Here is a 22,918-nt window from a genome sequence, read left to right on the forward strand (position 1 = left end):
TTCCACCTCTGCAGTCCAGGTCCTGAGAAGAGACTGACAGGTTTCCAGTAAGCTGGGAAGAGCAGAGAACAGGTGCAGGGGCGCCTCTGGGTGCCTGTCTGGGCCCCCCTCCGAGGACGGACAGAGCCTGGGCTACCCCGAGGCCCTACCCTCCACCGGATCTTGGCGTCCCACTGCGCCCCTAGCTGCCCGCTACGCGAGGCCCGACGCCCTCCGGGCCAGGCTACAGGGGGAGGGGCGAAAGGCCAGGGCGTCCTGGAGTGGGGGCAGAAAGGAAAGCGAAACCGCCCGCCCAGACTTTCGCTTTCGCCGCCTCCGCGCGCCAGCCAGGTGTCCCCGCGATCCCCTTTCGCGCTGGGGTCCAGTCGCCGCGCCCGAGACCTGGCCCCCGGCGCATTACGTCCCCGATGGCCGGCGACCCCTGGCGGAGAGAGGAAGGGAAGGTCCCCGACGGCAGGCGACGCAAGGTGGGGGCCAGGGGTCCCCTGCGCCTCCGCGACTGGCTGGTGGCGCAGATCGAGAGCGGGCACTACGAGGGGTTGCGCTGGGAGGACGAGGGCAAGACCCTCTTCCGCATCCCCTGGAAGCACGCAGCCAAGCAGGGCTACCGGGCGCAGCAGGACGCGGCGCTCTTCAGGGTAAGGGGGCGGGGGACGCCCCGGGAGGGCTCTGGATGCGCATGGTCCCAGCGCCCGGACTGACCGACGCGCTGTGTGACCTCGGCCACTCGCTCGGCCCTTGAACTCAGTTGTCTCTAGGTTGAGGGTAGTGCTCTCCTAATGCGGGAGACCCTCAGACACCCTCTTAAAACGGAATCACCATGGCTGCGTGACCTGCACCATCCCCACCTCTCAGGGGGCCTCTGCTCCCTCTCCACGGGGAGATCAGAAGCCACCCATGGGAATTCCCTCCACTTCCCCGCCCCAAACCACCAAGCCCGGCAACTTGGGGACATTTTCTGTGCTTCCCAACACCAGCCCTTCTCAGGGACCTCCTCCAGGGATGCCTTCCCTTCCTCAGTCATCATTAACTTCCTCCAAACTGGCGCTCTCCCATCGACGTTTAAACTCTGAAGTCTCTCTGCTGAGCAATAAGGAACCAATCGCATAGCAGGCCGCTGCCACACCCCAAACACTGCAGCGCCTCCAGCTCCTGCTTCTCCCGCCTGCTCTCTCCTTTCACAGGGTGGAGCACCTGGAAAGGGTCTTGGTTATCAACTCCCTCACTCATAGCCCCCCAATTCCTTCTCCCTACCACCACCCCTAGTCTGGCTTCTGTCCTTCCTGCAAATGTCTCTAGTTGCCAAATCCAAGGATGCCGTCACCGTCTCCATCTTCTTTGACCTCTTGGTGGGTCTGGGCCTGGTGGACGTTCCTTCTTCATTGAAACATCTCACTCGTTTCCAGAATCTCTGCTTCCCACCCCATCCCCCACATTGCCCCCCATTTTCCTCCTACCTCCCTGGCCCCTGCTTCTCAGCCTCCACTCCGTCCCCTCCTCTTTTGCAGCTCACTCCTGGACCTCCCTCCTCATGTCCCACTCTCCCCTTTCACCACTTCAGCATGGAGCCCCAAGCCTGCTGGTCTGGCGGCCCCCAGACCCCGCAAACTCAGCACACCCTCAATACCACACTCATTAGCTCGCCCCTACAAACGTCTGTATTTCCCAAAGTAGAAGATGGCACCAGTTGCCACCCAGACCCCAGAGCCAAGCACCTGAACCCTGGCTGCTCGCCTCTCTTCCAGTCTCATTCTACTCCATCACCAAGGCCTGCTGGCTCTTCCTGTGGATTTTATCTTCAGTCCATCTACTTGGACCCATTTCCACCATCTCTCACCAGGACAGCTGCAGGGACCTCACTGAGATTCCTGCTTCCCCCGTCCCTTAGCTCTCCCCTCAGTCCTCTGGAGGGATCTTTCTAAGTGTAAATCTTGCCGTGACCCTCCACTGCTCAGAATCCTTCCATGGCTCCCCATTGCCCTTGTGATAAAGTCCTGACTCAAAGTCCTGCGTGAACTGCCCCTCGGTGGCTTCGTCTCTCTCCACTCCCTCTCCTCCCCAACTTTAGGCCTGGCCTGATAGTGCTTCCAGTTTCTAAATGCTTCATGTCTCCCGCACCATTAGACCTTTGCACATGCTCTTCCCCTGCCTGGGACACCCTCTTCTCTTCACTTTCACCTAGCCAACTCCCATCGTGCTCAGCTTAAACATCTCCTCCTCAAGAGAGCCTTCCCTGATGCATTCATTTGTTTAGTGCATTTATTAAACTCTACCTCAGTGCTTCTCGCAAGTCATCCCTGATCTTTCTGCTTCCTGCATTGGAACAACTTTCCCGATGAATTTTAACTGCCTTGTATGTCTCCATCAGCAGACTCCCTCCTGCTGCTCGAGGGTGGTGACAATGAGCACAGTGTTGAACAGATGGTTGCGTGGCCTGTCTCTTAAGACTATGTGCTGTTTGGAGGAGGGAGATTCTGGGGGCTGGCCCTCCTCATCCCTCTGGCTGCTTTCACCCATCCCTCAACCCACCACTGACGCACACATGTGACTTCCTGGCTTCACACCCTCGGTGCCCTAAAGCCCATGGGGTAAAGCTTGGCCTTCGAGGACGTTCATGATCCAGCTTCAGTCTGTCTCATCTTCCTTAATTCCTCTTCTCCTTTCCCCCACCACAGACAGTTGATCCTCATTATTCATGGATTCCATATTTGCAAATTTGCTTACTTGCTAAAATTTGTAATCCCCAAATCAATACTCAAGGCACCTTTGCAGCCATTCACAGACATGTTCAGAATGGCAAGAACTTTGAGTCACTGGACGTGCACATTCCTAGCTGGGGCTGAACGAGGTGATGCTCTGCCTTCTAGTTTTAGCTCTCCTACTGTAAACAAGGGTCCTTTTCACAGTCTATTTAGTGCCATGTTTTTAATATTTTTGTGCGCTTTTTTTGATGATTTCACTGTTTAAAATGGCCCCAAGCATAGTGCTGAAGCACTGTCTAGTGTTCATAAGCACAAGAAGGCTGTGATGTGCCTTGCACATCAGAGAACACACGTGTGTTAGATAAGCTTCGTTCAGATGTGAGTTACGCTGCTGCTGGCTGTGAGTTCAGTATGAATGAATCAACGGTTTATATTAAATCAGGTGTCCTTAAACAGAAACACACACAAAACAAGGTTATGTACTGATCTGTTGATGAAAATGGTGTAACCAGAGGATCACAGGAACCCAGTCCTGTATTTTCCCTGGGACAATGGTTCAGTATTCACCAGTTCAGTGTTTGTGTAGATTTTATAGCAAGAATAAGACGAATTGACTGTCCACATACCCTCGGACACACATACCCAGCTCCGGCAACACCAGGCTGCTCACCATGCCCTGAATGCACCATGCCCTTTCACACCTCCAGGCCTTTGATCAAGCTGTTCCCCGACCAGGAACGCCACTCCACCTGGCAACTTCCTACTCACCCGTCAAGGCCCAGCTCAAGTCAGTCCACAAATATTTATTGAGCGTCTCCCGTGTGCTAGGCACCACTCCAGGTGCTTGGTGACACGGCAGGGAAAAAACAAAGATCCCTCTGTCATCATGGTGATGGCATCCTGTGCCCGGCGCCCAGGTTACCTTTGAGTTAGAGTATCCTTAGTATAATGCATAGGTACTGCAATAAATAAGCACTGACTATGTACCAGGCGCTGCGCTAGGCACTTTACATAGACAGCTCACCTTACCCTCACCACAACCACATGAGGTTAGGCATTATCAGCACTTTACAGACAACAGCAAGCCTGAAGGGTCTCATCACTGGCAAGTGGTACCAGCATAGGAACTGTGGCTTTTCTGTTTGGTTTCCCACCAGGCCTGGAATCTCTGAGGGTAATGACTAAATGTGATTCATCACTGCAATCCCCCCCAGCCCTGAATGTGATCAATGCAAGCAGCACATCTCCTACTGCCCTCCCCTTTGACCGCTCAACTCTAGCCACACTGGCCTTCCTGGAATCTATCCATCTCTTCCCGCCTCAGGACCTTTGCACTTGCTATTCCTTCTACCTAGAACACCCTTCCCCCAGCTCTCTGTCAGATTCCATCCTTTTCATTCAGGCTTCAGCTCAAACGCCACTTCCTCCAAGAAGCCTTTTCTGATCACCTTCTCTAAAGTAGTCTCTCCTATTTCTTATGTATTTAGTCCCTCTACAACCACAAGCAGTCATTCTAATGTATTTAATGAATATCTTTGGTTTTCTTGCAAAGTGGGCATTGCTGTTTTGTGTGCGTTCTTATCTCTTGCACATCATATTGTCTGCAGATCTCCTGTGGGAGTCTTACTTTTTTTCACTCAGGATCATGCTCTGAAGATCTGTTCTTGTTCTCTGCACATCTAATTTGTTGCTCCTAGATGCTTCTACACGCTGCATAGGCTCTGCAGTGGGCATCCATTATACACACACTCCCACCCACTTTCCCACGGATGGACACAAGTTTGCTTTTCAGCACAAGTAATGCTGCTGTGGGGATCCTTGCCCTCGGCCCCTCAGGAGCCTCTGTGAGAATTCCTTTGGAATTGGCATTTCTGCTCATGGGGTATGTTTATACTTAATTTGACTAGGTGTGCCAGATTACTACCCAGAGGCTCTGCCCCCATTCCACGCCCCTAACAGTGTCCACATCCCCATCAACCCTTGGCATTATCCACTAGTTAAATTCTGCCTGCTTACAGGTGATATCCCATATTTTTATTTGCATTTCTCTGACACTAATGAGTTTAAGGACTTCCTCATATGCTCATGGGCTTCTGGTTTCCTCTTCTGTAAACCACCCATTCTTGTCGTTTGATAAGATTTTTTTCTTTAGAAGATACTCTCTGTTTCTTGATGATTTGCAGAAGTTCCTTGTATGTTCTAGACCTTAGCCTCTTGCGAATTTCAGACGTGATTTTTTTTGCCTTATAGTTCATGCCTTTGAAGTTTTGTTTAAGAAGGATTCTCTGCCCCTAGAAGATTTTCTCCTATATTATCTTCTTTTAATTTTACAGTTTTACCTCTTAGTTTGGTTTTTTTAATCATCTGGACTCCACTTTGTATGCGGCAATAGGTAGGGATTGAGTTTTATGGTTCTCCAGACAGCAAATCACTGCCATTATTTTATATCCCATCATCCTATTTATTTTTTATCACAATCCATAATTTGGAATATAGTTATTTCCGTTCAGCTGTTTGCAGCTGTATTCTCCCATTAGATTTGAGTTCCTTGAGAGCAGGGCCATGTCTGTCTTGTTCCCAATTCAATCCCTAGCTTGGGACTGGCACATAGCAGGAACTCAAGGTATATGTGTTGGATGGAAGGAGGGCGGAAGAGAAGGAAGGATGGAGGGGCGGAGGGGCAGAGGGGCAGAGGGGCAGAGAGGCAGAGAGCAAGGTGGGAGGCAAGGCAGGCCCTCACCCCTTTGCAGAGCACCAGCCCCCTCTCCCGGGCTTCTCCTCCCCAAGTCCCCCTGCTCATCCCCAGGCCTGGGCCATATACAAGGGCAAGCACATAGAGGGCATTGACAAGGAGGACCCCTCCACCTGGAAGACACGGCTCCGCTGTGCCCTCAACAAGAGTGCCGACTTCTGTGAGGTGCATGCGCGCAGCCAGCTGGACATCTCCAACCCCTACAAGGTCTACCGGATTGTGTCCGTCGGTGCCCATGGCCCAGGTACCATCCTGCCCCTGGAGGTATTGGCCAAGGATGGCTCTCTGGGCAACAAGGACCTCACTTTGCCCATCTGTAAAATGGGAAATGGTGGACTTACTGAGCTTAAACTCAGGGGCTGGTAAACAGAGGACACTTAGACCACCCAGGTTATCTCCCCACTTGAAAAGGAGGAGACTGAGGCCCAGAGAGAGGTGGGCCTTGCCTGCGATCACGCAGTAAGCTGGGGTACTCTTGTCTAGGACCATCTTGGTTGAGGGGGTTCCCCTTGGGGCCCAGGAAACAACAGGCTTTCTCTTGCTCCATCCAGTTACCAAGGCTTCTGCTCCCCCTGAAGAGAAAGGCATTGTGCAGAGCCAGGAGGAGCCCCCTGGAGAAGTGACGGAGCCGGCCTGCAGGACAGACCAGGTCAGTGTGTCCTTCCAGCCCCTGCAGCCTTGCCAGCTTGCTTACCTCTCACCCAAACCACCCTTTCTATGATCTCCAGCACATTTATCTCAACCCCACCATCAGCTCCTGCTCCCCTGTCCCCATCCCTCCCATCAGCTCCACTTCTTACCTCCACTCCATCTCCGCCACCATTTTCAGCTCCATCATTCTATTCCCTTCACCCCCATCATCTCTGTCTCCCTCACTGTTCCCATCACCTCCATCATCTTCAGCTCCATCACTCTGTCTGCATCAGCTCTATTTTCTCCAAATTCACCCCCTCTCCCCTCTCATCGCTGGGTCCATCACTCTGTCCTCACTCACCCTGTCAGATCCAGTTCCATCACTGTATTCCCTTCATCTTCATCACCCCCCTCATCTCTATCTCCATCGCTCTGTCTGTATCACCCTTATTATCTCCACCCCATCACCTCTCCCCCATCATCAATGGTGCATTGCTCTGTGCCTGTCTACCCATCAGCCTGGTCCATTCCACTGTCCCCAGTGCCCCCATCAGCATCTGTTCCATTGCTCTGTCCCCCATCTCTATCACCTCTGTTTCCCATCTCCTCATTCACTCCCAGCACTTCTCTCCCTATCACAGGAACTTCATCTCTGACACCATCACCTCCAACAACCCCATCAACTCTCTCTTTACCTCTATGGGGGGAAGAGTCTTGAGCTCTGAAACCTCGAAACCCCTATCAACCCTCAGCTGGCCTTCAGTCTGTCCAGACATCCCCCCGCCCCAGTGCGGACAGTCTGGGAACTCCTGTGGCCCACAGGTCTCCTCTCCCACCCTCACGACCCTCTCTCCCAATGCTCAGGATGGCTCCGGATTAGCCACAGAGGATAAGGACAAGGAGCAGCCCCCCAGGCTGGCCCAGCAGGGATCCCTGCCACCAGCCACCCTGCTCCTGAGCCCTTTGGCTGACCACAGTAAGGACTGGGTCTCCTCACCCACCCCTGCCTCCTCCCCAGCCTCCTCTGGGACCTTAGTCCTGGGTGGAGGGACCTAGGGTGAGGTGGCACCTGACTACTCCCCCTCCTTCCCCAGGGTACCAGGCACAGGACCCGGCACACCCCTGGAGCCCCTCGCCCCCTGAGGACTTCAGCAACCCCGGTAAGAAATCTGAAGGCCTTCCCCTCTGACCACTGTGCATCCCAGGGTTGGGGCTGGCTAGCCTCTGTCTCCCCCACAGAGCCCCAGACTCCCAAAAACAACAACAGCCAACATTTGTTGAGGACTTAGTTTACGCCAAGCATCGTTCTAAGCTCTCCCCATAGCCCTGTGAGATAGATACTGTCATTATCCCCCTTTTCCAGATGCAGAAAATGGACATGGATGTTTGTTAAGAACGTTGTCCAAGGTCACTCAGCTAGTTACCCTAGGAAAGTTATTAATAGGTCACAGGTCCTAAGTGGCAGAGAGAGATTAGAATTCAAGGGCCTAGCTGCAGAGCCCACTGCCCTATCCATTGAGCATGGTACTGGCTCTTCATGCGGGAGGCTGCTGTGTTGTTGTTGTTGTCATTGTTATTATTATTATTTCTACCAGCATTAAAATATTTGCTGAGAAGAAGCTCCTAAAATCCCAGAAGCTGGGGCTGGGAGGGCCTCAGTGTCAGGCCCCCATTGCACAGATGGCTCCCAACCTTATGCTTTTGAAGCTCAACTACCACTTCGTTTATACTGGAAGCTGCTACTATTTACCATTACTACCACCACCACCACCACCACTACTACTAGAACCATTACTATCAATTATTGTGAGGGAGCGCCAAAAATTCCCTAGGTGGGGCCTGGAGGACCTCGGGGTCCCCTGCCCTGTTGTTGGGGGAGGGGGGAGCGGGTGCCGCCAACGCCTGGCGCACGGGCCTGGTCTCCCCTTTCCGCAGATTGCTGGCTGCACGTGCGGCTGTTCTACGGTGCTGAGCTGGTGCGCGAAGCCACCGCGCGCACCGCCGAGGGCTGCCGCCTGAGCCCGCGGGCAGCCGCCGCCGCCGCCGAGCGCCTGCTGGGGCCGCCACCGCGCATCGCGCAGGTTCGCTTCCCCGAGCCGCCGCCCGGCGCCCGCGTGCTGCAGCGCCTGCTGCCGCACCTGGAGCGCGGCGTGCTGCTGTGGGTGGCGCCCGAGGGCGTATTCGCCAAGCGCCTGTGCCAAGGCCGCGTGTACTGGCGCGGCCCGCTCGCCCCGCACCGCGCGCAGCCCAACAAACTGGAGCGCGAGCGCACCTGCCAGCTGCTCGACACGCGCCGCTTCCTCGCGGGTAAGAGCGCGACGGTGGGGCCGCTGGGGGCGCGGGGCAGGGTGGCCTACAAGGGTGGGCAAAGGGACGTGGATAGAGGACAGTGGGCACACGAGATGTGGGCGCAGGGGAACGGACTTAAGGATGCTGGGCATGGGGTGGATATCAAAACAAAGGACACGACACAGAAGCACCGGGAGTGGGAACGAATATGGGCATCAGGAGGGCTGGACACAGATATGGACATAGGCATATGGGAGGTGTAGGCACGAGGCAGGCTTGGGGCATTGGGTGTGGGGCATAAGCATAGGACTTGGGCACGTGTTGTCATAGGGTGCTAAGCATGGGGTTGACATCAGAGGCACTGGGCACAAGGTGGGCATAGGTGAGTGGCAGTGGGCATGGGGTGAGCATCAAGGCGTGATAGTGAGCATAGGGGCACAAGGCGAGGGGCATGAGCACTGGAAGTGGGCACAGATGTGGGACATGAGACAGGCATCGGGACATGGAAGTGGGCACAGGGCATGGGTACACAATGAGGGGTGGGCTTACAGGACGTGGGCATGGGATATGAGCACAAGGGGGGTACCGGGTGGGATGCCCCGTCTTGGCCCAGCCCCCACAGTCTCGGTGCCCGTAGAACTACGCGCCCACCTGCAGGATGGTCGCCCGGAGCCTGAGTACCAGATCCGTCTGTGCTTTGGCGAGGAGTACCCAGGGCCCCCAGACCAGCCGGAGGAGCGGCTCATCATGGCCCACGTGAGTCACCGCCCACTCCAGAGGATAACCACACCCTCCAGTCCCCTCTGAACGGCCCCTCACTGCTCCCTCAGTCCCAGCTCCGCCCCTGACCTGCTGTACGACCTCTGGTCTGTATGACCCTGTATGTAAAATGCGTGTGGGGAGGCGGCGGTCACTAGGGCTGTGACTTCCCACCAGAACATAGAGGGCGCGTAACGGAGATGGTTGGCTCATTGCCCGCCACCCCCCGTCCCCCATGCCCCCCGCAGGTGGAGCCAGTCTTCGCCCGGGAGCTCGTCCTGCACTCGAAGCGCCACGGCCACGGGGCCCGGGCGGCGGGTCCCCAGCCGCGCATCCCCCGCAGCGTCACTCACCGGCTGACGCAGCTGAGTCAGCCCTAAGCGGCCGCTTCCTTTTCTCGTACCCTCTATAAAGTCAGCCCCCTACAGGGTGCAGACCGCACCCCGGCCCTGCCCAAACTGAGCCAGAGGACTTGGGGCCTCCCCCCACCCATCGCCCAGGTGGGTTGGGACAGCGGAAGCCGACGGCGTCCTTCAGCCTCAGCCGCGGAGATGGAGCCCTGGAACGCGGCGCGCGGGCGGGCGGCCGGGCAGCTGGGCCTGGGGCGTCAGGCGGTAACCGAGCGCGACCTTGAGGTTCCGGGAACAGCGATGAGGTCAGAAACAAGACTTCGTCTCTCTGCTGAGAGCCCAGCATGCCTATAGCGGTTTCCTTAAAGCAGACCTTACCTGTGGTTGATGGTAAGGTTTGCTTAAAGCTGAGTTTACCAGTAATTAGATCCTCAGGGTTCTTCAGAGTGGGGCTAGCCAGTGACAGAACTGTCCCGCCTCTGAGGGGCTCTGAGTTTCCAGACCTTCCTCCCACCTGCCACTCGTCTCTCTTCTTCTTGGGTGTGTGGTGGGGGTGGGGTCCTAAGACAGAAGACGGCGGCAACCTGGGCCTGTGGATGCTAACCACTGAACCACCAGCACTGGTAGATACTGTCATTGGAGAAACTGAGGCAGGCCCCCAAACAGGGCCCTAAGGCAGAAGCCAAGTTGGGAACCAAGAGTCCAACCATCCCCAAGCCCCGCCCATCTTTGCAAACCATACGTTGAGGGAGTCCTTGAGACTTGGGAGGGAGCACCTCCACCAGGAAGGCAGTTGACCCTGCCTTGTCAGGAGAGTCACTGTTTTCCACTCCAGAAATCAGACCTTTTTTCCTTTTCTGATTTCTGACTTTATTTATAAGAATCCTCTTACAGATGGCAGCTTAATAAATCTTTTAGTGATACAATAATAAGCCACTTTTATGGGGGGAAACTGTATGATTCAACAAAGACCAGAAGTCAATCAGATCACTGTTCTTTTAATTTGTTCAACAACTGTTTATTGAGCATCTGCTCTGTTCCAGGCCAATGCTGGACACTGAACTTAGAGCAAAACAGCGTGGTCCCTACTCTCTTGGGGCTCACAGCCTGTTTTCCAGTGGGGGCCCAGTGACTGTTCTCTACCCCTGCCCCTCACAGAAAGGGTGGTGGTAAGGAGTTACAGACTCCTGGGTTGAAATCTCAGCTTTGTCACTCACTAGCTGTGTGACCTCAGGCAAGTCACTTAACTTCTCTGAGCCTCAAATTTCTCATCCATTCAAAAGAAGCTGTGAAGGCCTCTGGAGCAGGATTAGTCTGAGAAGTAAATGTAGGGAGGGGATGGGAGCTGGCCTGGCATGGAGAGTAGCACACGGTAGGTGCCCACTGACTTGGTTACTTGTGGGTTCGAGAGCATGGAGGAGGCTGCCCCATCCTTCAGAAGGTCTGACTGTCTGCCCTGGGCTTCGCTGCACCCCTAGCCCACGGCTTCAGCTGGCGGGGGGGGGGGGGGCTCAGTTCAGAGTGACAGTCCAAACCCCTAGTCTGTGCTAGGGAATCTGCGGCTCAGCCAGGGTCAGGGCCTCACTTGAGACGCGTCTCGTGAGGATGGATGCCTCTGCCTAGATGTCTATCCTCCCCACACCAGTCACTAGAGGGCGCTGGGGGCTCAGCAGACCGAGTGTGGGCGCCCTCATCACCATCCCAGGCACCCCTCCCAGCTTACACACTTACATCCCAGGCCTAGGAGGGCAGGAATAGTGTGACCTCGAGGGCTTTGCACTGCGAGGAGGAGAAAGTAGACCGGAGGCCTGGGAGGAGGAGAAGGGGAGGAACAGGGAACTAGAGGTGGGGACTGAAGAGGTCCCTGGGGCCTTTCTCACGGGGACTCCCAGTTCCCCAGCTCAGCCACTTAGAGTCCACCCCTCGTGAGTGTGTCTCTCTGCCCTCTCTTGTGTCTGTATCTGTGTCTCTCTATCTCCCTCTTTCTCTCTGTCTCTGTAGATTTCATTTCTCTCTTTCAGTGAGTCTAACTTTTTCTGTGTGTGTGTGTGTGTGTGTGTATCTGGGTGCTGTGTGTCTCTATTTTTTCTGTCTCTGTCTTATTTTTGTCTCTCTCTCTCCCTCTCTCCCTCTCTCTCTCTCTCTGTTCCTATCTCTCTTGTTATGTCTCTACCTCTCTCTGTCTCTGTCTCTCTGTCTTTTTTTCACTGCCTCTTTCTCTTTACATCTCTGCCACTGTCTCTTTTTGTTTCTGTCTCTGTCTCGCTCGGTTTCACATCCTGTCACTCCCTAGCCACCACCACCCAGCACATGTGGGCTGAGGGTCTCAGTCCCTTCCCTCCCATCTCCTCACCCCTGGCAGCTGCTCACAGCTTCCCAATCCTGGCCTCTCCTGCCCGCCCCTCTTGGGCCTTGGAGGAGGGGGGCAAAGGAGGAAGGGAGGGCAGCCTGGTGGGCCCACCCCTTTTTGCCTTTCCAGGCTGGGAGGCTGGGCCAGTGGGCCTTTTAACCAGCCCTGGCAGGCTGTGCCGGACACCAGCCCTGGACGCCGTGCCTGGCCCCTGTGGTCCCGCCAGCCCGGCCAGCCCGGCCAGCATGCAGCAGCAGCCCCCACCCGGGCCCCTGGCCCCTGCTGCCGAGCCGACCAAGCCGCCCTACAGCTACATAGCCCTGATAGCCATGGCCATCCAGAGCTCCCCGGGGCAGCGGGCCACCCTCAGCGGCATCTACCGCTACATCATGGGCCGCTTTGCCTTCTACCGCCACAACCGGCCCGGCTGGCAGAACAGCATCCGCCACAACCTGTCGCTCAACGAGTGCTTTGTCAAGGTGCCCCGCGATGACCGAAAGCCAGGCAAGGGCAGCTACTGGACGCTGGACCCCGACTGCCACGACATGTTCGAGCACGGCAGCTTCCTGCGCCGCCGCCGCCGCTTCACCCGGCGGGCAGGTGCCGAGGGCGCCAAGGGCCCCGCCAAGGCACGCCGTGGACCCCTCAGAGTGACAAACCAGGACCCAGGAGTCCCCGACGCCACGACTGGCAGGCAGTGCCCGTTCCCGCCAGAGCTGCCAGAGCCCAAGGGCCTAAGCTTTGGGGGGATGGTGGGGGCCTTGCCAGCCAGCATGTGCCCGGCAATGACCGATGCCAGGCCTCGGCCACCCGCGGAGCCCAAAGAGATGCTCACACCCAAGCCTGCCGGCCCAGGGGAGTTCCCCGTGGCCACCTCGTCTTCCCCATGCCCAGCATTTGGCTTTCCTGCTGGCTTCTCTGAGGCTGAGGGTTTTAGCAAGGCTCCTACGCCCATCTTGCCCCCCGAGGCGGGCATTGGGAGCAGCTACCAGTGCCGGCTGCAGGCACTGAATTTCTGCATGGGGCCTGACTCAGGCCTTGAGCACCTCTTGGCCTCAGCGGCCCCCTCCCCTGCACCACCCACCCCTCCAGCCTCACTCCGGGCCCCACTGCCCCTGCCGGCTGACCCCAAGGAACCCTGGGTTGCAGGCAGCTTCCCTGTCCAGGGAGGATCTGGCTACCCGTTGGGGCTGACCCCCTGCCTATACCGGACACCAGGAATGTTCTTCTTTGAGTGAAGCCAGCCGGACCTCGGGCATCCCTGCAGGGCGCCTGCCAACTACACCCTCCAGGCTGAGCCTGCCTCTAGGATCTGGGGAGCTCTCACAGGACCCAGGCCTACAAGCCAATGACAGCTGGAACAGGAAGCCAAGACTGGAGTGATGAACATTCGGCCAACCCCCAGGGCCTCCGGACAGACTTGGGGGTGAGGGGATGCGGAGCCCACTTGAGATTTAGCATGTGGCTCTCGGGGCCAATAAAGCCAGTGTGATGATGAGGGTCAGCTTGCTGGATGGTTGGGGGCTGAGGGCCGCAAGCCTGGTTCTGTGTGGGGTGGCTGTGGCTGTGGGGTTGTGTGGCAGGGGTGGAGGACCCCGGATGGAAGTGTCCCCATGAGGCCTCCTCCTGCTGGGGACTTTCTTAGGGAGTTTCCCAAGAAGGCAGAGGAATGGGGGAGAGAGGAGGATGCAGCCAAGAGAGACACCAGGCAGAGGGTGAGGCTGGGCTGGCTGGAGGGGCTGACTCTGTGACCCAGCAGTCCCCGGTAGGAGCAGTCGTAGTAACTGGGATCATGCATGGCATTTATTCTGTCCTGGGCTTGTAGATATCCACTCACTGAGTCCTGTGTGATGCAGAATGTTATCCCCGTTTTACAGTGGTGGAAACTGAGGCTCAGAGAGTTTGGGGTCCCCTAGCTCCAACTCCAGATGGCGGGTGACTGGCAGAGAGGAAATCAGAACCAGGTCTGTGTGGCTCTACCCCCGGCCCCAGCCCTGCAGTTTGAGTGAGGGTGCAGGGGAGACACACAGAGTAGGAGCGGAGCTGGTGGTGACCCCCAGAGGGGGCGGGCTTTTTTGGAATCCTGGAATTCGTCACCCCTACACAGACCGAGAACCCAAGGCTGGAAAGGCAGGCACCAATCCCCTTGTCTGGATTTCCCACACAGAACAGGGACCTCCCTGAGCCCCCAGCTCTCTGAGGTCTCCTGGTGACTCTTGAAGAGAGCATATCTCTCACAGGGGAAGGGGGGTGGCTGTCCTGGGTACAGATCAGAAGTGACTGAGCCCTGACCTTTGGCCTCCTCTAGCTCCCCCCTGGATGGAAGCAGGAGAAATGGGTGTATTCATGGCCTCCATCAGAGGAACAGACTTAGGGACCTGAAACCTCACTGTCCTTGCACCTTCCAGTGCCAGAATTGCTGAGGCAAATGGCTTCGTTCTGGAGCCTCGGTCCCCCCATCTGGATCATATATATAGGGAGAGAAGAGAGGGGCCAGTGACACTGGGGGAACCCCCTTTCTTGTCTTTGGTGTGGGGACCTGGAGGGTCTTATGTCCTACAAGGTGACACCCAGGGGGCTGGAGACCCCTTTGTCAGGCAGGCAGCCCAGTCCCTCCAGAGGCCCTCCTTCGGGCAGGCGGCCACACTGACTTCAGTCTCTGCTGCTCCCTCCTCCCTCGGCACGTCCCCTGGGGCCTGGGAGGAAGCGAGCCCGGCTGGACAGCCCCAACTAACTGTCTGGTTCCCACAGACTCCAGAGCCGGGGTGGAGGGGGGACCTGCAGGGTGGGGGCTCACTGTGGCCGGAAGGGGTTGGGAAAATGCCTGACCAGCTGTGGGGCCCCTCCCCACTACACCCTCCGGACCCCGGCCTGGAACCCATGGAGCGATGGGGAGAAGGAGAGAGGGTCTGTCCTGTGGTGTCCGGGCAGCCTCCCTGGTGAAGGGGGCGGAGAAAGGCGTGGGGGCGGGGGCAGGGGCCAGGAGAGGAAAGGAGGTGACTGTGTGGGTCAGTATGTCTCTGGTGTGTGTGTGTGTATGTGTGTGTGTGTGTGTGTGTGTGTGATGCAGGGAGACAGACAGAGAGTTGTAGAGACAGGGACAAACAGATTCAGGGGGTTTGGGTTCTTTCTTAGTTGGGTCAGGGAAAGAGGCCTTTGCTGGGCACAGTTCCCTGTGGTGCATTCCTGTGGCGACCTGGTGACCTCGGTCCTTTCCCAGCCTGTGTCCTGAGCTAGTAGGAGGATGGGGAGGCTGGCTTGCTTGGGGGAGCCCAGGCCTCTGCATCCTGCCCCGCCCACCCCTTGAGGAGGCTTAGCATCTGAACTGGGCAGGGGGCTTGGGGAGAAGAAAGCTGCATCCCCTGCCCACCTTCCACTCTGGGGGAACATGCAAAAGGGTCAACCACACCCAGGTGCACAGATTCAGCTCTGGGCATGAGACCCCTCTCCATGTCCCTCTCTGGCCCCCAACATGGCTGAGAAGTGAAGACAGGCCCCCTCAGCTCCAATCCCCAAGCAGGACACTGGGCGCAGTGCCTGCCTTGGACTTGCACTATGAGCCTGGACCAGTGCCCATGTCTCTGGGCCCTGATTTCACTCTCTTTGCCCAGTGGGAGGTGGGCAGCTTGACTCTCTGAGTCTGGGTCCTAGGGGAGGGTCTGACCTGGGGGACGGCCTGGAGGAGATCCCATCCTCAGAGGTGCTGGACCAGGAGGCCCAGACACTATGATCTCACATTGCCCTGTGCTCTCTGCCCAGCCCGGGGACCCCACCCACTGGGCCTCCTGCCCTCACATTCTTTCCATGGCCAACCGACACCCTCTGGCTCCTGCCTGGCCACCCCAATCTGGGGGGTGGGGGTGGTGGACAGTGCTTAGCAAGGATTCAGAGTGCTTAAACTGGGCCAACCCAGAGAGAGCGCCTTGGCACAGATGGAGAGACCAAGGGCAGAGAAGGTAAGTGAGGTCACACAGCCCAAGGTCACAGAGTCAGGCAGGAGCAGGTACCCCCTTTGCTGCCTTAACTCTATAGGTTTTAGGGGACAGTGGCCATCCCATCTGACTCTACCTCAGGGACCCTCCTCACTGAAGACTTGTCTGTCTCCACAAGGGGATCCCAGCACCCACTCCTCCTCCTCAGCAGGTTAGAGTGAAAAAGGGTGTTGAGTCGCCTTGTAGAGTTAGGCTAAATCAAAATCTAAAATGGTAGAATTGGTGTTATTTCAGAATATTCCAGAACTTTTAATCACAGCAGCTCAGATTCTTGGAATATCCGAGTTGAAAGGGCGTCTCCTGCCCGATGTCTGAATCCCCTCTACACCAAGTAGTGCCCGTCACGTGGGGCTCCAGGAACGAGGAGCCGCCTTCAGAGGAGGCCCCTTCCCACCCCAGTTTGGCAGCTCTGAGGGACCGTCAGGAAGTTCTTCACCTGCCGCTCCTTTGGTGTCTGCTCTCCCTGCCCCCCAGGAGGCCACCCCCACCCACAGGGCTGGGCCTTCCTCCGAGGCTCCTCCACCCTCCACATCTTATCTCCCCACTCTCCCGCCCACCCGCTTCCTTCCCTGGTTTATGGCATTCCACTGCCCAGAGTTCAACACTCCTTCCCACACCCCAGACAGAGCATGCGCCAGGGGTGGGGAGACCCTCTCCTGCGGAGGGTGGGGCACTCCAAGGCCGCCACGGTGATGAGGAAGAAGGGGGAGGTTTTGTCAGCCAGCCTGGCATGTCCGCCTGCAGATAGCGTACAGAACCCAGGAAACCAGGGCTCGGCCAGAACATCCCCTCCCCACACAGGCTCTCAGCACTCCTGAAGGCCAGGCTGCCAGAGGCAGTAGGTACAACGGCTATGAGCAGGAGCTCTGGAGCCCAACTGCCTGGGTTCAGATCCCAGCTCTGTCACTTCCTAGCTGTGTGACCTTGGGCAAGTTGCTTCCCCTCTCTGTGTTTTCCTCATCTATAAAATATGGACACTACCAGCACCTACCCCCGTGGGGTTGTTGTGAGGATTACATGAGTTAATATTTGCAAAGTGCTTAGAACAGGGTCTGGCACATGGAAACTGCAATAGAAGTGTTTGTTAAGCAAAATAAAAAGATATTTGGGTGCTGGAGGCATATCCCCTTAACCTGATTTACCCCCAGGGGAAGGTCCAGCTGCTGTGGAGGTAGGGAGTGCAGGGGGAGGGAAGATTGTTATATAGACAGGCTTTGGAGTCAATTCTGGCATCTCCACTTCCTTGCTGTGTAAGCTTGAGCAAGTGGATTCACCTCTCTGGGTACTGGTTTCTTCATCTGTAAAATGTGGGCAAAGATTTCAGCCCCCAGGACTCACAGAAACCTGTCCTGCATACTTCATGTACAGTTCAGTCAACGAGAATGAAATTGGAGCATGAAACAGCCCCCCAGAGGGTGTCATACCCTCAGCCCAGTCCTGTCTGTCCCTTCCTTCACACGTGGCAGAACCTCCATGCCGCAGGTCCAGAGGAGCCTAACTCCCGTTCCTGCCGTGCTGGTAACTGGGTGGTGACTCAGGGAGGCAACTGGTGGGGCCAAGGAAGTGGTTCCAGGCTAAAAACAGGCCGGAGGCCCATTTGGTCACACAGTCTGCCAGACCCTGCCTGGGGCCCCTTGGAGAGCCCTCCTGACCACAGCTCTCAGGGTGCCCTGAGCTCTCTTGGATACAAATGAGAGGCTGCCCTCCTGCTCTGAGTGAAGACAGCCGACTCCCTCTTTTCCACCTCCAGGCCTTTCTTCCCTGCTGTTCCCTCTGCCCAGAATCCTCACTCCCCACGGCTGACTTCTCAACATCACCTCCTCAGGGAAGCTCCCCTCAACCCCTTATCTGATTAGATGCTCTAGATTACTCTCCATCTCTGCGCCCTGTTTGTTTCCTCCACGCGGCACCTGCTGCAATGTGGAATTATGCATTTCCACGTGTCTTCCCTTTTTATTGTGTCTTTGCCTTAGAATGTAAGCTTCAGGGGGCAGGGTCGGGTCTGCCTTACTCATTTTATCCACTTCCCTAGCGGATGACCAGCACCTAGCAGGTCCTCAGTAAAGGCTTGCTGAGTGGACAGATGGAGTCGTGGTCCCCATTCCTCCTTTCACCATGGATTAAATCTCAGAGAACCCCTAGGGCTCCCTGGCTCCCTGGCTTCGTCCCCTCCTGCCCTCCCCTCACTCACTCCAAATAGCCTTGCAGGTCCTCGTCCTTCTGCCTGGAACAGTCTTCCACTAACACCCTCAGGGCTCCCTCCATCACGTCCTTCAGTCCTGTCCAAACGTCCTCAGAGAAGCCCTCCCGACCGCCGTGGCCCCCTTCTGCCCACCAACAGTCTGAATTCGTTATTGCTGCTCAGTCTGTCTCCCCCGATAGAATGAAGTCCACGAGGCTGGGGATTTTTGTCTACTGGCTGCTCATCCCTAGCACCTGGAACAGTGTCTGGTACACAGTAGGAGCTGAGGAAATAGTTGTGGAACAAACACAAGCTCAGCGACCTGTGCCAGGAGCTCTATCTGCGTGTCTCATGGAACTTTGCACTGGCCCTGGGAGGCAGGTGCTGTTACTACCCCATCTTACAGACAGGAAACTGAGGCTCAAAGAGGGCAGATAAGGAGATTTGAACTCTATTCTGTTTGCTTGCACCCAGTCTCTCTGTCATCAGCCTGTCTCCCCAGAGCTGTGTGAGATCTGTGTCTCTCTCCTCCGGTCCCTGCAGTTCTCACAGCCTCTCCAGCAGACACGGCCCAGCCTCCCTCTGGTCTCCCTGCCTCCGGTCTCTCTCTCTCCCACCCACTTCCCTGGCTGCAGGGATCCTTCTAAACCACAGATCTGACCATGTCCCTCCTTTGCTCAAAACCCTTCCATGGCTCCCTATGGCCCTTATTCAGCCTGGCATTTGGGGGCCCTGCCAACTTCTCCAGACTTATTTCCTGCTACATCCTATGTCAAAGCCCCACTGGAATGCTCCAAGATAAGCTTGTTCTCAGCTCCAAGTCTTCGGACATGCGATCCCCTCTGCCTGGAACACCCTTCTCGCTCTATCTGGAAACGGTCTGCTCTTATTTGCTCTGGGCTTGGATGTCACTCCCACTGGAGAGAAGAGAATAGGGGTTAATGTCTTCTTCCATGTCCTTCCAGTTTCACCCTGATCCCCAACCTCCCCACCCTCTGGGACTCCAGAGGCCATGAGCTCCCTGAAGGCGGGACCATGACTTACTCGTCTCCAGCCCTAGATTGGGGCCAGGCCCAGAGCAGGGACTCAACAACTAGCTGTGAAGTGATTGGATGTGTCAGAAGTCAGACTACCTGCTTTGCACCCTGACTCCCCTGCTTACTGGCTGGGAACTTGTGGACTTGTCCATCAACTCCCTGTGCCTCAGTTTCCTCATCTGTGAAATGCTGGTGATGCAGGTACCCACCCTTCGGGCAGGGATGAGTTCACACAGAGGAATCACTTGGTACCGTGCCAGGTGCTCAGTGACTAACACCCAGTGGCGTCAAGGAAGGAACAGGTGTGTGGGTAGCTGCATGAAAGGGAGCGTGGTCCAGGTGGCCACATCCTTCAGGACAACCCCAGCTGCTTCACGCCCTCCAGGCAGCCCTGTCACTGGCTGCATCTTTTCCCACCGCTGCCCTGCTGGGCCCAAGGTGGCCAGTGGAATTCGAGGCCACTGGACGCAGACAGGAAAAGGCAGCGTCACCAGCCCTGGTGTAATCCAAACCAGATGCGGCCTCGGACCCATGGGGGTGGTCACTGCAGGCCTGGCCGAGGCCCAGAGGCAGGAAATAGTCTTGGAGGAACGCTCTCTGGGCTGGGACCAGCCAGAAGGAGTTGTCCCATTGAGAGTGTTAACCCTTCTTAGCCCACAGCGGGGCCCAGGATACCGTGCAGAGCATACCCACGCGGCACAGAGCACCTGGCAGGGCAGGTCACAGCGTTGTCATTGTGATGTGCACCATGCAGGAGGAGCCCACAACAACTCAGGAGGAGGTATTGAGGCAGGCAGGGCACCCCCAGCAAGGGGCAGGGGACGCTCACAGCCTGGCCCTGGGACTTGCAGAACCCCACACCCAGAACCTTGGCCCTGGCCCCCGCAGAGCCCAGCTGGCAGGCCCAAACCCGCTGAGGATTCACTCCCTCCATCAGGGTGGCTCCTAGGGTGAAAAAGCTTTTTCCCCCGAGGCTGCTGGGTGTGCGAGCTCTAGTGAAAGGGAGGGGCTGGGCCCAGGCCTGCAGAGAGGCAGACTCGGTCCCACACCAGGGCTGCCATCCCAGCTTTTCCTGGGTGTGCTCTGTGGCCTTTGGAGGGAGCAAAATCTCTCTGAACCCCTATTTCCTCATTCATATTATTCCCTCCAGGGACCAGTGGAGGCCCAAAGGAGGCACCTGATGAATCAAAAAGAACTTTCTACATGGTGCTCCTGGGAGGGATGGGGGCAGAGGCAGTGATCAGCCTTGTTCCACGGTTCTGGGTGGGCTTCCTGCCCAGGACATGTTAATTTGCTGCATGGCCTTGGGCAAGTCACTTTCCTCTCTGAACCTGATTCCTCACCTGTGAAACATGGTGAATGGGCACCCTGTTCCACTCTCGATTGTTACAGTGGCCCTACAAGTGGCGGAGGAGAGCAGAGCTGAGGTGGTCATTTTCATATGATAGAGGAGGAAATTGAGGCTTGTCCTGGACGGCGGGAGTCCTGGGTTCTAGTCCCAGCTGTGCGGTCTCTGCTGAGGGGCTTTCCTCATTTTGGCCTCGGTTTCCCCTGCTGGATCCAGGCCCTGGATCTCTGCTCTCACTGGACCTCATTTTCTCCCCCAACCACGGTGGTGACTCATCCCTCATCATCACGCTGTGTGGCCGAGGCTCAGCCTGGGTGGGGGCCAGCGAGGCCACGAGAACTCAGAGGAAACCACAGGCCCGGCCCAGCTGGCAGGTGGCGGGCGGGCGGGCAGGCGAGCAGGGATCCACGGCCCTGGGGGCCTTGCCCGTAAGCACATCTCCCGCCAGGAGCCCAACAGGCTCCCCAGGCCCCAGCCCTGCTGGCTCTGACCCCAGAGTCCCCACAATCCAGCCCATGTGGCACCTGCGGCAGCAGGACTCTGCACACACGTGCTGGAAGAGGGCAGGGTGGGGGTGAATACCCTGACCTCGCCCTCCAGCCAGTGTTCAAGGAGGCAGGGAGGGGCGGGATGAACCGTCAAGGTCTCGGTTGGTGGGCAACCCTTAGGCCAGTCCCCCTTCTGACTCCGTTGTCCTCACAGCCAGAAAGGCTGCACCCTGTTAGGGTTAAGCTCTCTTGCCCTGCTCCTCCAGGAGCACCCTGCCTCTGCATCGCAGGCCTGGGGTGAGGCGGGCTGTGGCCAGCGAGAAACAGCAGAGAACAGCTCTGTGCCTGCAAGCCTCCTGGGAGACCCCACCACTGCAGGCCCAGCAAAGGTGTCACAGACTCAGAGACTCTGCTTTCTGCTTACACCTTGTTCTGGCGAGCAGCAGGGTGGGCTCGTGGGCAGAGCCTTGCTCTGGGAGACAGAAGAGCTCATTTCAAGCCTCAGTTTCTGACTTGTTGAGTAGCCTTCAAGTTCCTTCCCCTCTCTGAGCCTCAGTTTTCCCCTCTGTAAAATAGGAATAATAAGAATATCCACCTCAACCTTTCTGTGAGGAGTAAATGAGTTAATATACATACAAGTGCTTAAATAGAGCCTGGCACACAGTAATCACTCAATAAATGTTGGCTGGTGCTCTGACCTCCCTCTCACGATGAGGAAACTGAGGCACAAAGTAGGGAAGCCACTTGCCCAGATCACGCACTGGGCAGTCTGGCTGCTGAGGCCGCATCGGTCACCACCATACCGCATACTGACGGGCGTCACTGAAGTGCCTGGCACGCAGCAGTGCTCAGGGAACAGCGGTCATCTGGGACTCCACCCAAGGGTGTGCACACGGAGGGAAGGAGACCACGTCCAACCTGTACATTTATTTACAAGGCAAGAGCTGAGAGCAGATTGGGGGCTGCCCAACGGCCTTCCCACTCCTCCTGGGCCTGCTGACCCCATCATCTGAGGCCGTGGGGGACCCCTGGGAGGGGGGCCTGGAGTGGTGGGTTGGGCCGGCCTGGCCCTTAGGCAAGCTCGGGGGTGGTCTCCCGTGTCCCCCAGGCCCCTCCCCTCCCCCTCCGGCAGGCCTGGGCTGGGCGTCCTCTCTCTCACAGAGAGTTCCTGTGTGTTGGTGGTCGCAAGGAAGGTGGGCGGGGGGCCGGGCCTGGGCCAGATGGTGTGTGCTAGGCCTTATCTGCCGGGAGTGGGGAGGCGGGCAGGGGCATGGAGGTCCTCTTTCACAAAGCCTGCTCTGTCTCCCCTGGCAGCTGGGCCTCGGGAGCCGGCCTCACTGCTTTCCTGCCCCACCGAGAGCCTCCTGTCCACAACCGCAGAAACCCCACACACTGGGACCCCCAGCCCTCCCACTCCAGCTAGGAGCAAGCCCAGGCCAGGGATGCCCCAGTGGGGCCAAGCAGGGGTCACCAGGGCAGCAGTTCCAAGAGGAGGAGCTGGGCAGGGAACAAGGGGCCCCTGCGTCTGGGCTGTGGCTGGTGGGCAGAGCCCTGTCCGGGGAGGCATTAGCAGGATGGAGTCAGGCCACATCCGAGCGGCTCACGTCGGGGAAGCAGTCGCTGCGCGGGGGCGTGGGGAGCCCCGAGCCTCCCAGCCTGGTGCAGCCTTGTCCCGGCCAGCCCGCCCTGGGGATCTGGCCTGTCTGCTCGGGCCTTCTGGGCTGTGTGGCCTCAGCCCTGGCCGCTGTGCGGCTGCGTCCAGGCCTCAGCCGCTCCCGGGGCTCAGACCCCCAGAGCCATCAGTGCCCCCGAGCTGCTGATCTTCTTGAAGCGGTTGGCAGCACTGACGGCAATGAAGTTTTTCTGGGGGATGAGGGAGAGGGGTCCCAGTCAGCACCAGGGCAGGGGAGAAGCTGTGAGACAGCTGAGCATCTCCTAAGGTCCCCTTCGTTCCAGGAGGGCCAGAGGCCAGGGAGGGTGGAATGCCCAAAATGGCCACAGGAGGCACCATGGCACTGCACCCTCCAGGATTCCTT

General features: G+C 57.4%; 3 protein-coding genes across 3 annotated transcripts in view; 2 read left to right on the forward strand and 1 right to left on the reverse strand.

Moving 5' to 3' along the window:
- The first annotated feature begins 322 nt into the window (after nucleotides 1-322).
- Nucleotides 323-9,519, forward strand: LOC101396604 (interferon regulatory factor 4-like). Its single transcript, XM_087445434.1, has 8 exons — nucleotides 323-638; nucleotides 5,509-5,698; nucleotides 6,006-6,103; nucleotides 6,952-7,063; nucleotides 7,182-7,247; nucleotides 8,023-8,394; nucleotides 9,014-9,132; nucleotides 9,384-9,519. The coding sequence occupies exons 1-8, from the start codon at nucleotides 408-410 to the stop codon at nucleotides 9,513-9,515; spliced, it is 1,320 nt and encodes a 439-aa protein (XP_087301560.1). The 5' UTR covers nucleotides 323-407; the 3' UTR covers nucleotides 9,516-9,519.
- A 2,129-nt stretch (nucleotides 9,520-11,648) lies between these two features.
- Nucleotides 11,649-13,352, forward strand: FOXS1 (forkhead box S1). Its single transcript, XM_004442492.3, has one exon. The coding sequence runs from the start codon at nucleotides 11,649-11,651 to the stop codon at nucleotides 13,071-13,073; it is 1,425 nt and encodes a 474-aa protein (XP_004442549.2). The 3' UTR covers nucleotides 13,074-13,352.
- An 8,453-nt stretch (nucleotides 13,353-21,805) lies between these two features.
- Nucleotides 21,806-22,918, reverse strand: part of MYLK2 (myosin light chain kinase 2) — a 29,404-nt gene continuing 28,291 nt past the window's right edge. The window contains exon 12 of the mRNA XM_087445440.1: nucleotides 21,806-22,745. Coding sequence (XP_087301566.1) covers nucleotides 22,665-22,745 — 81 coding nt within the window. The 3' untranslated portion in view covers nucleotides 21,806-22,664. The remainder of the gene's footprint in view (nucleotides 22,746-22,918) is intronic.

This window comes from Ceratotherium simum, chromosome 21 (assembly GCF_057802395.1).
Source record: "Ceratotherium simum simum isolate JZ-2026a chromosome 21, ASM5780239v1, whole genome shotgun sequence".
In the NCBI taxonomy this organism is placed as follows: domain Eukaryota; kingdom Metazoa; phylum Chordata; class Mammalia; order Perissodactyla; family Rhinocerotidae; genus Ceratotherium; species Ceratotherium simum.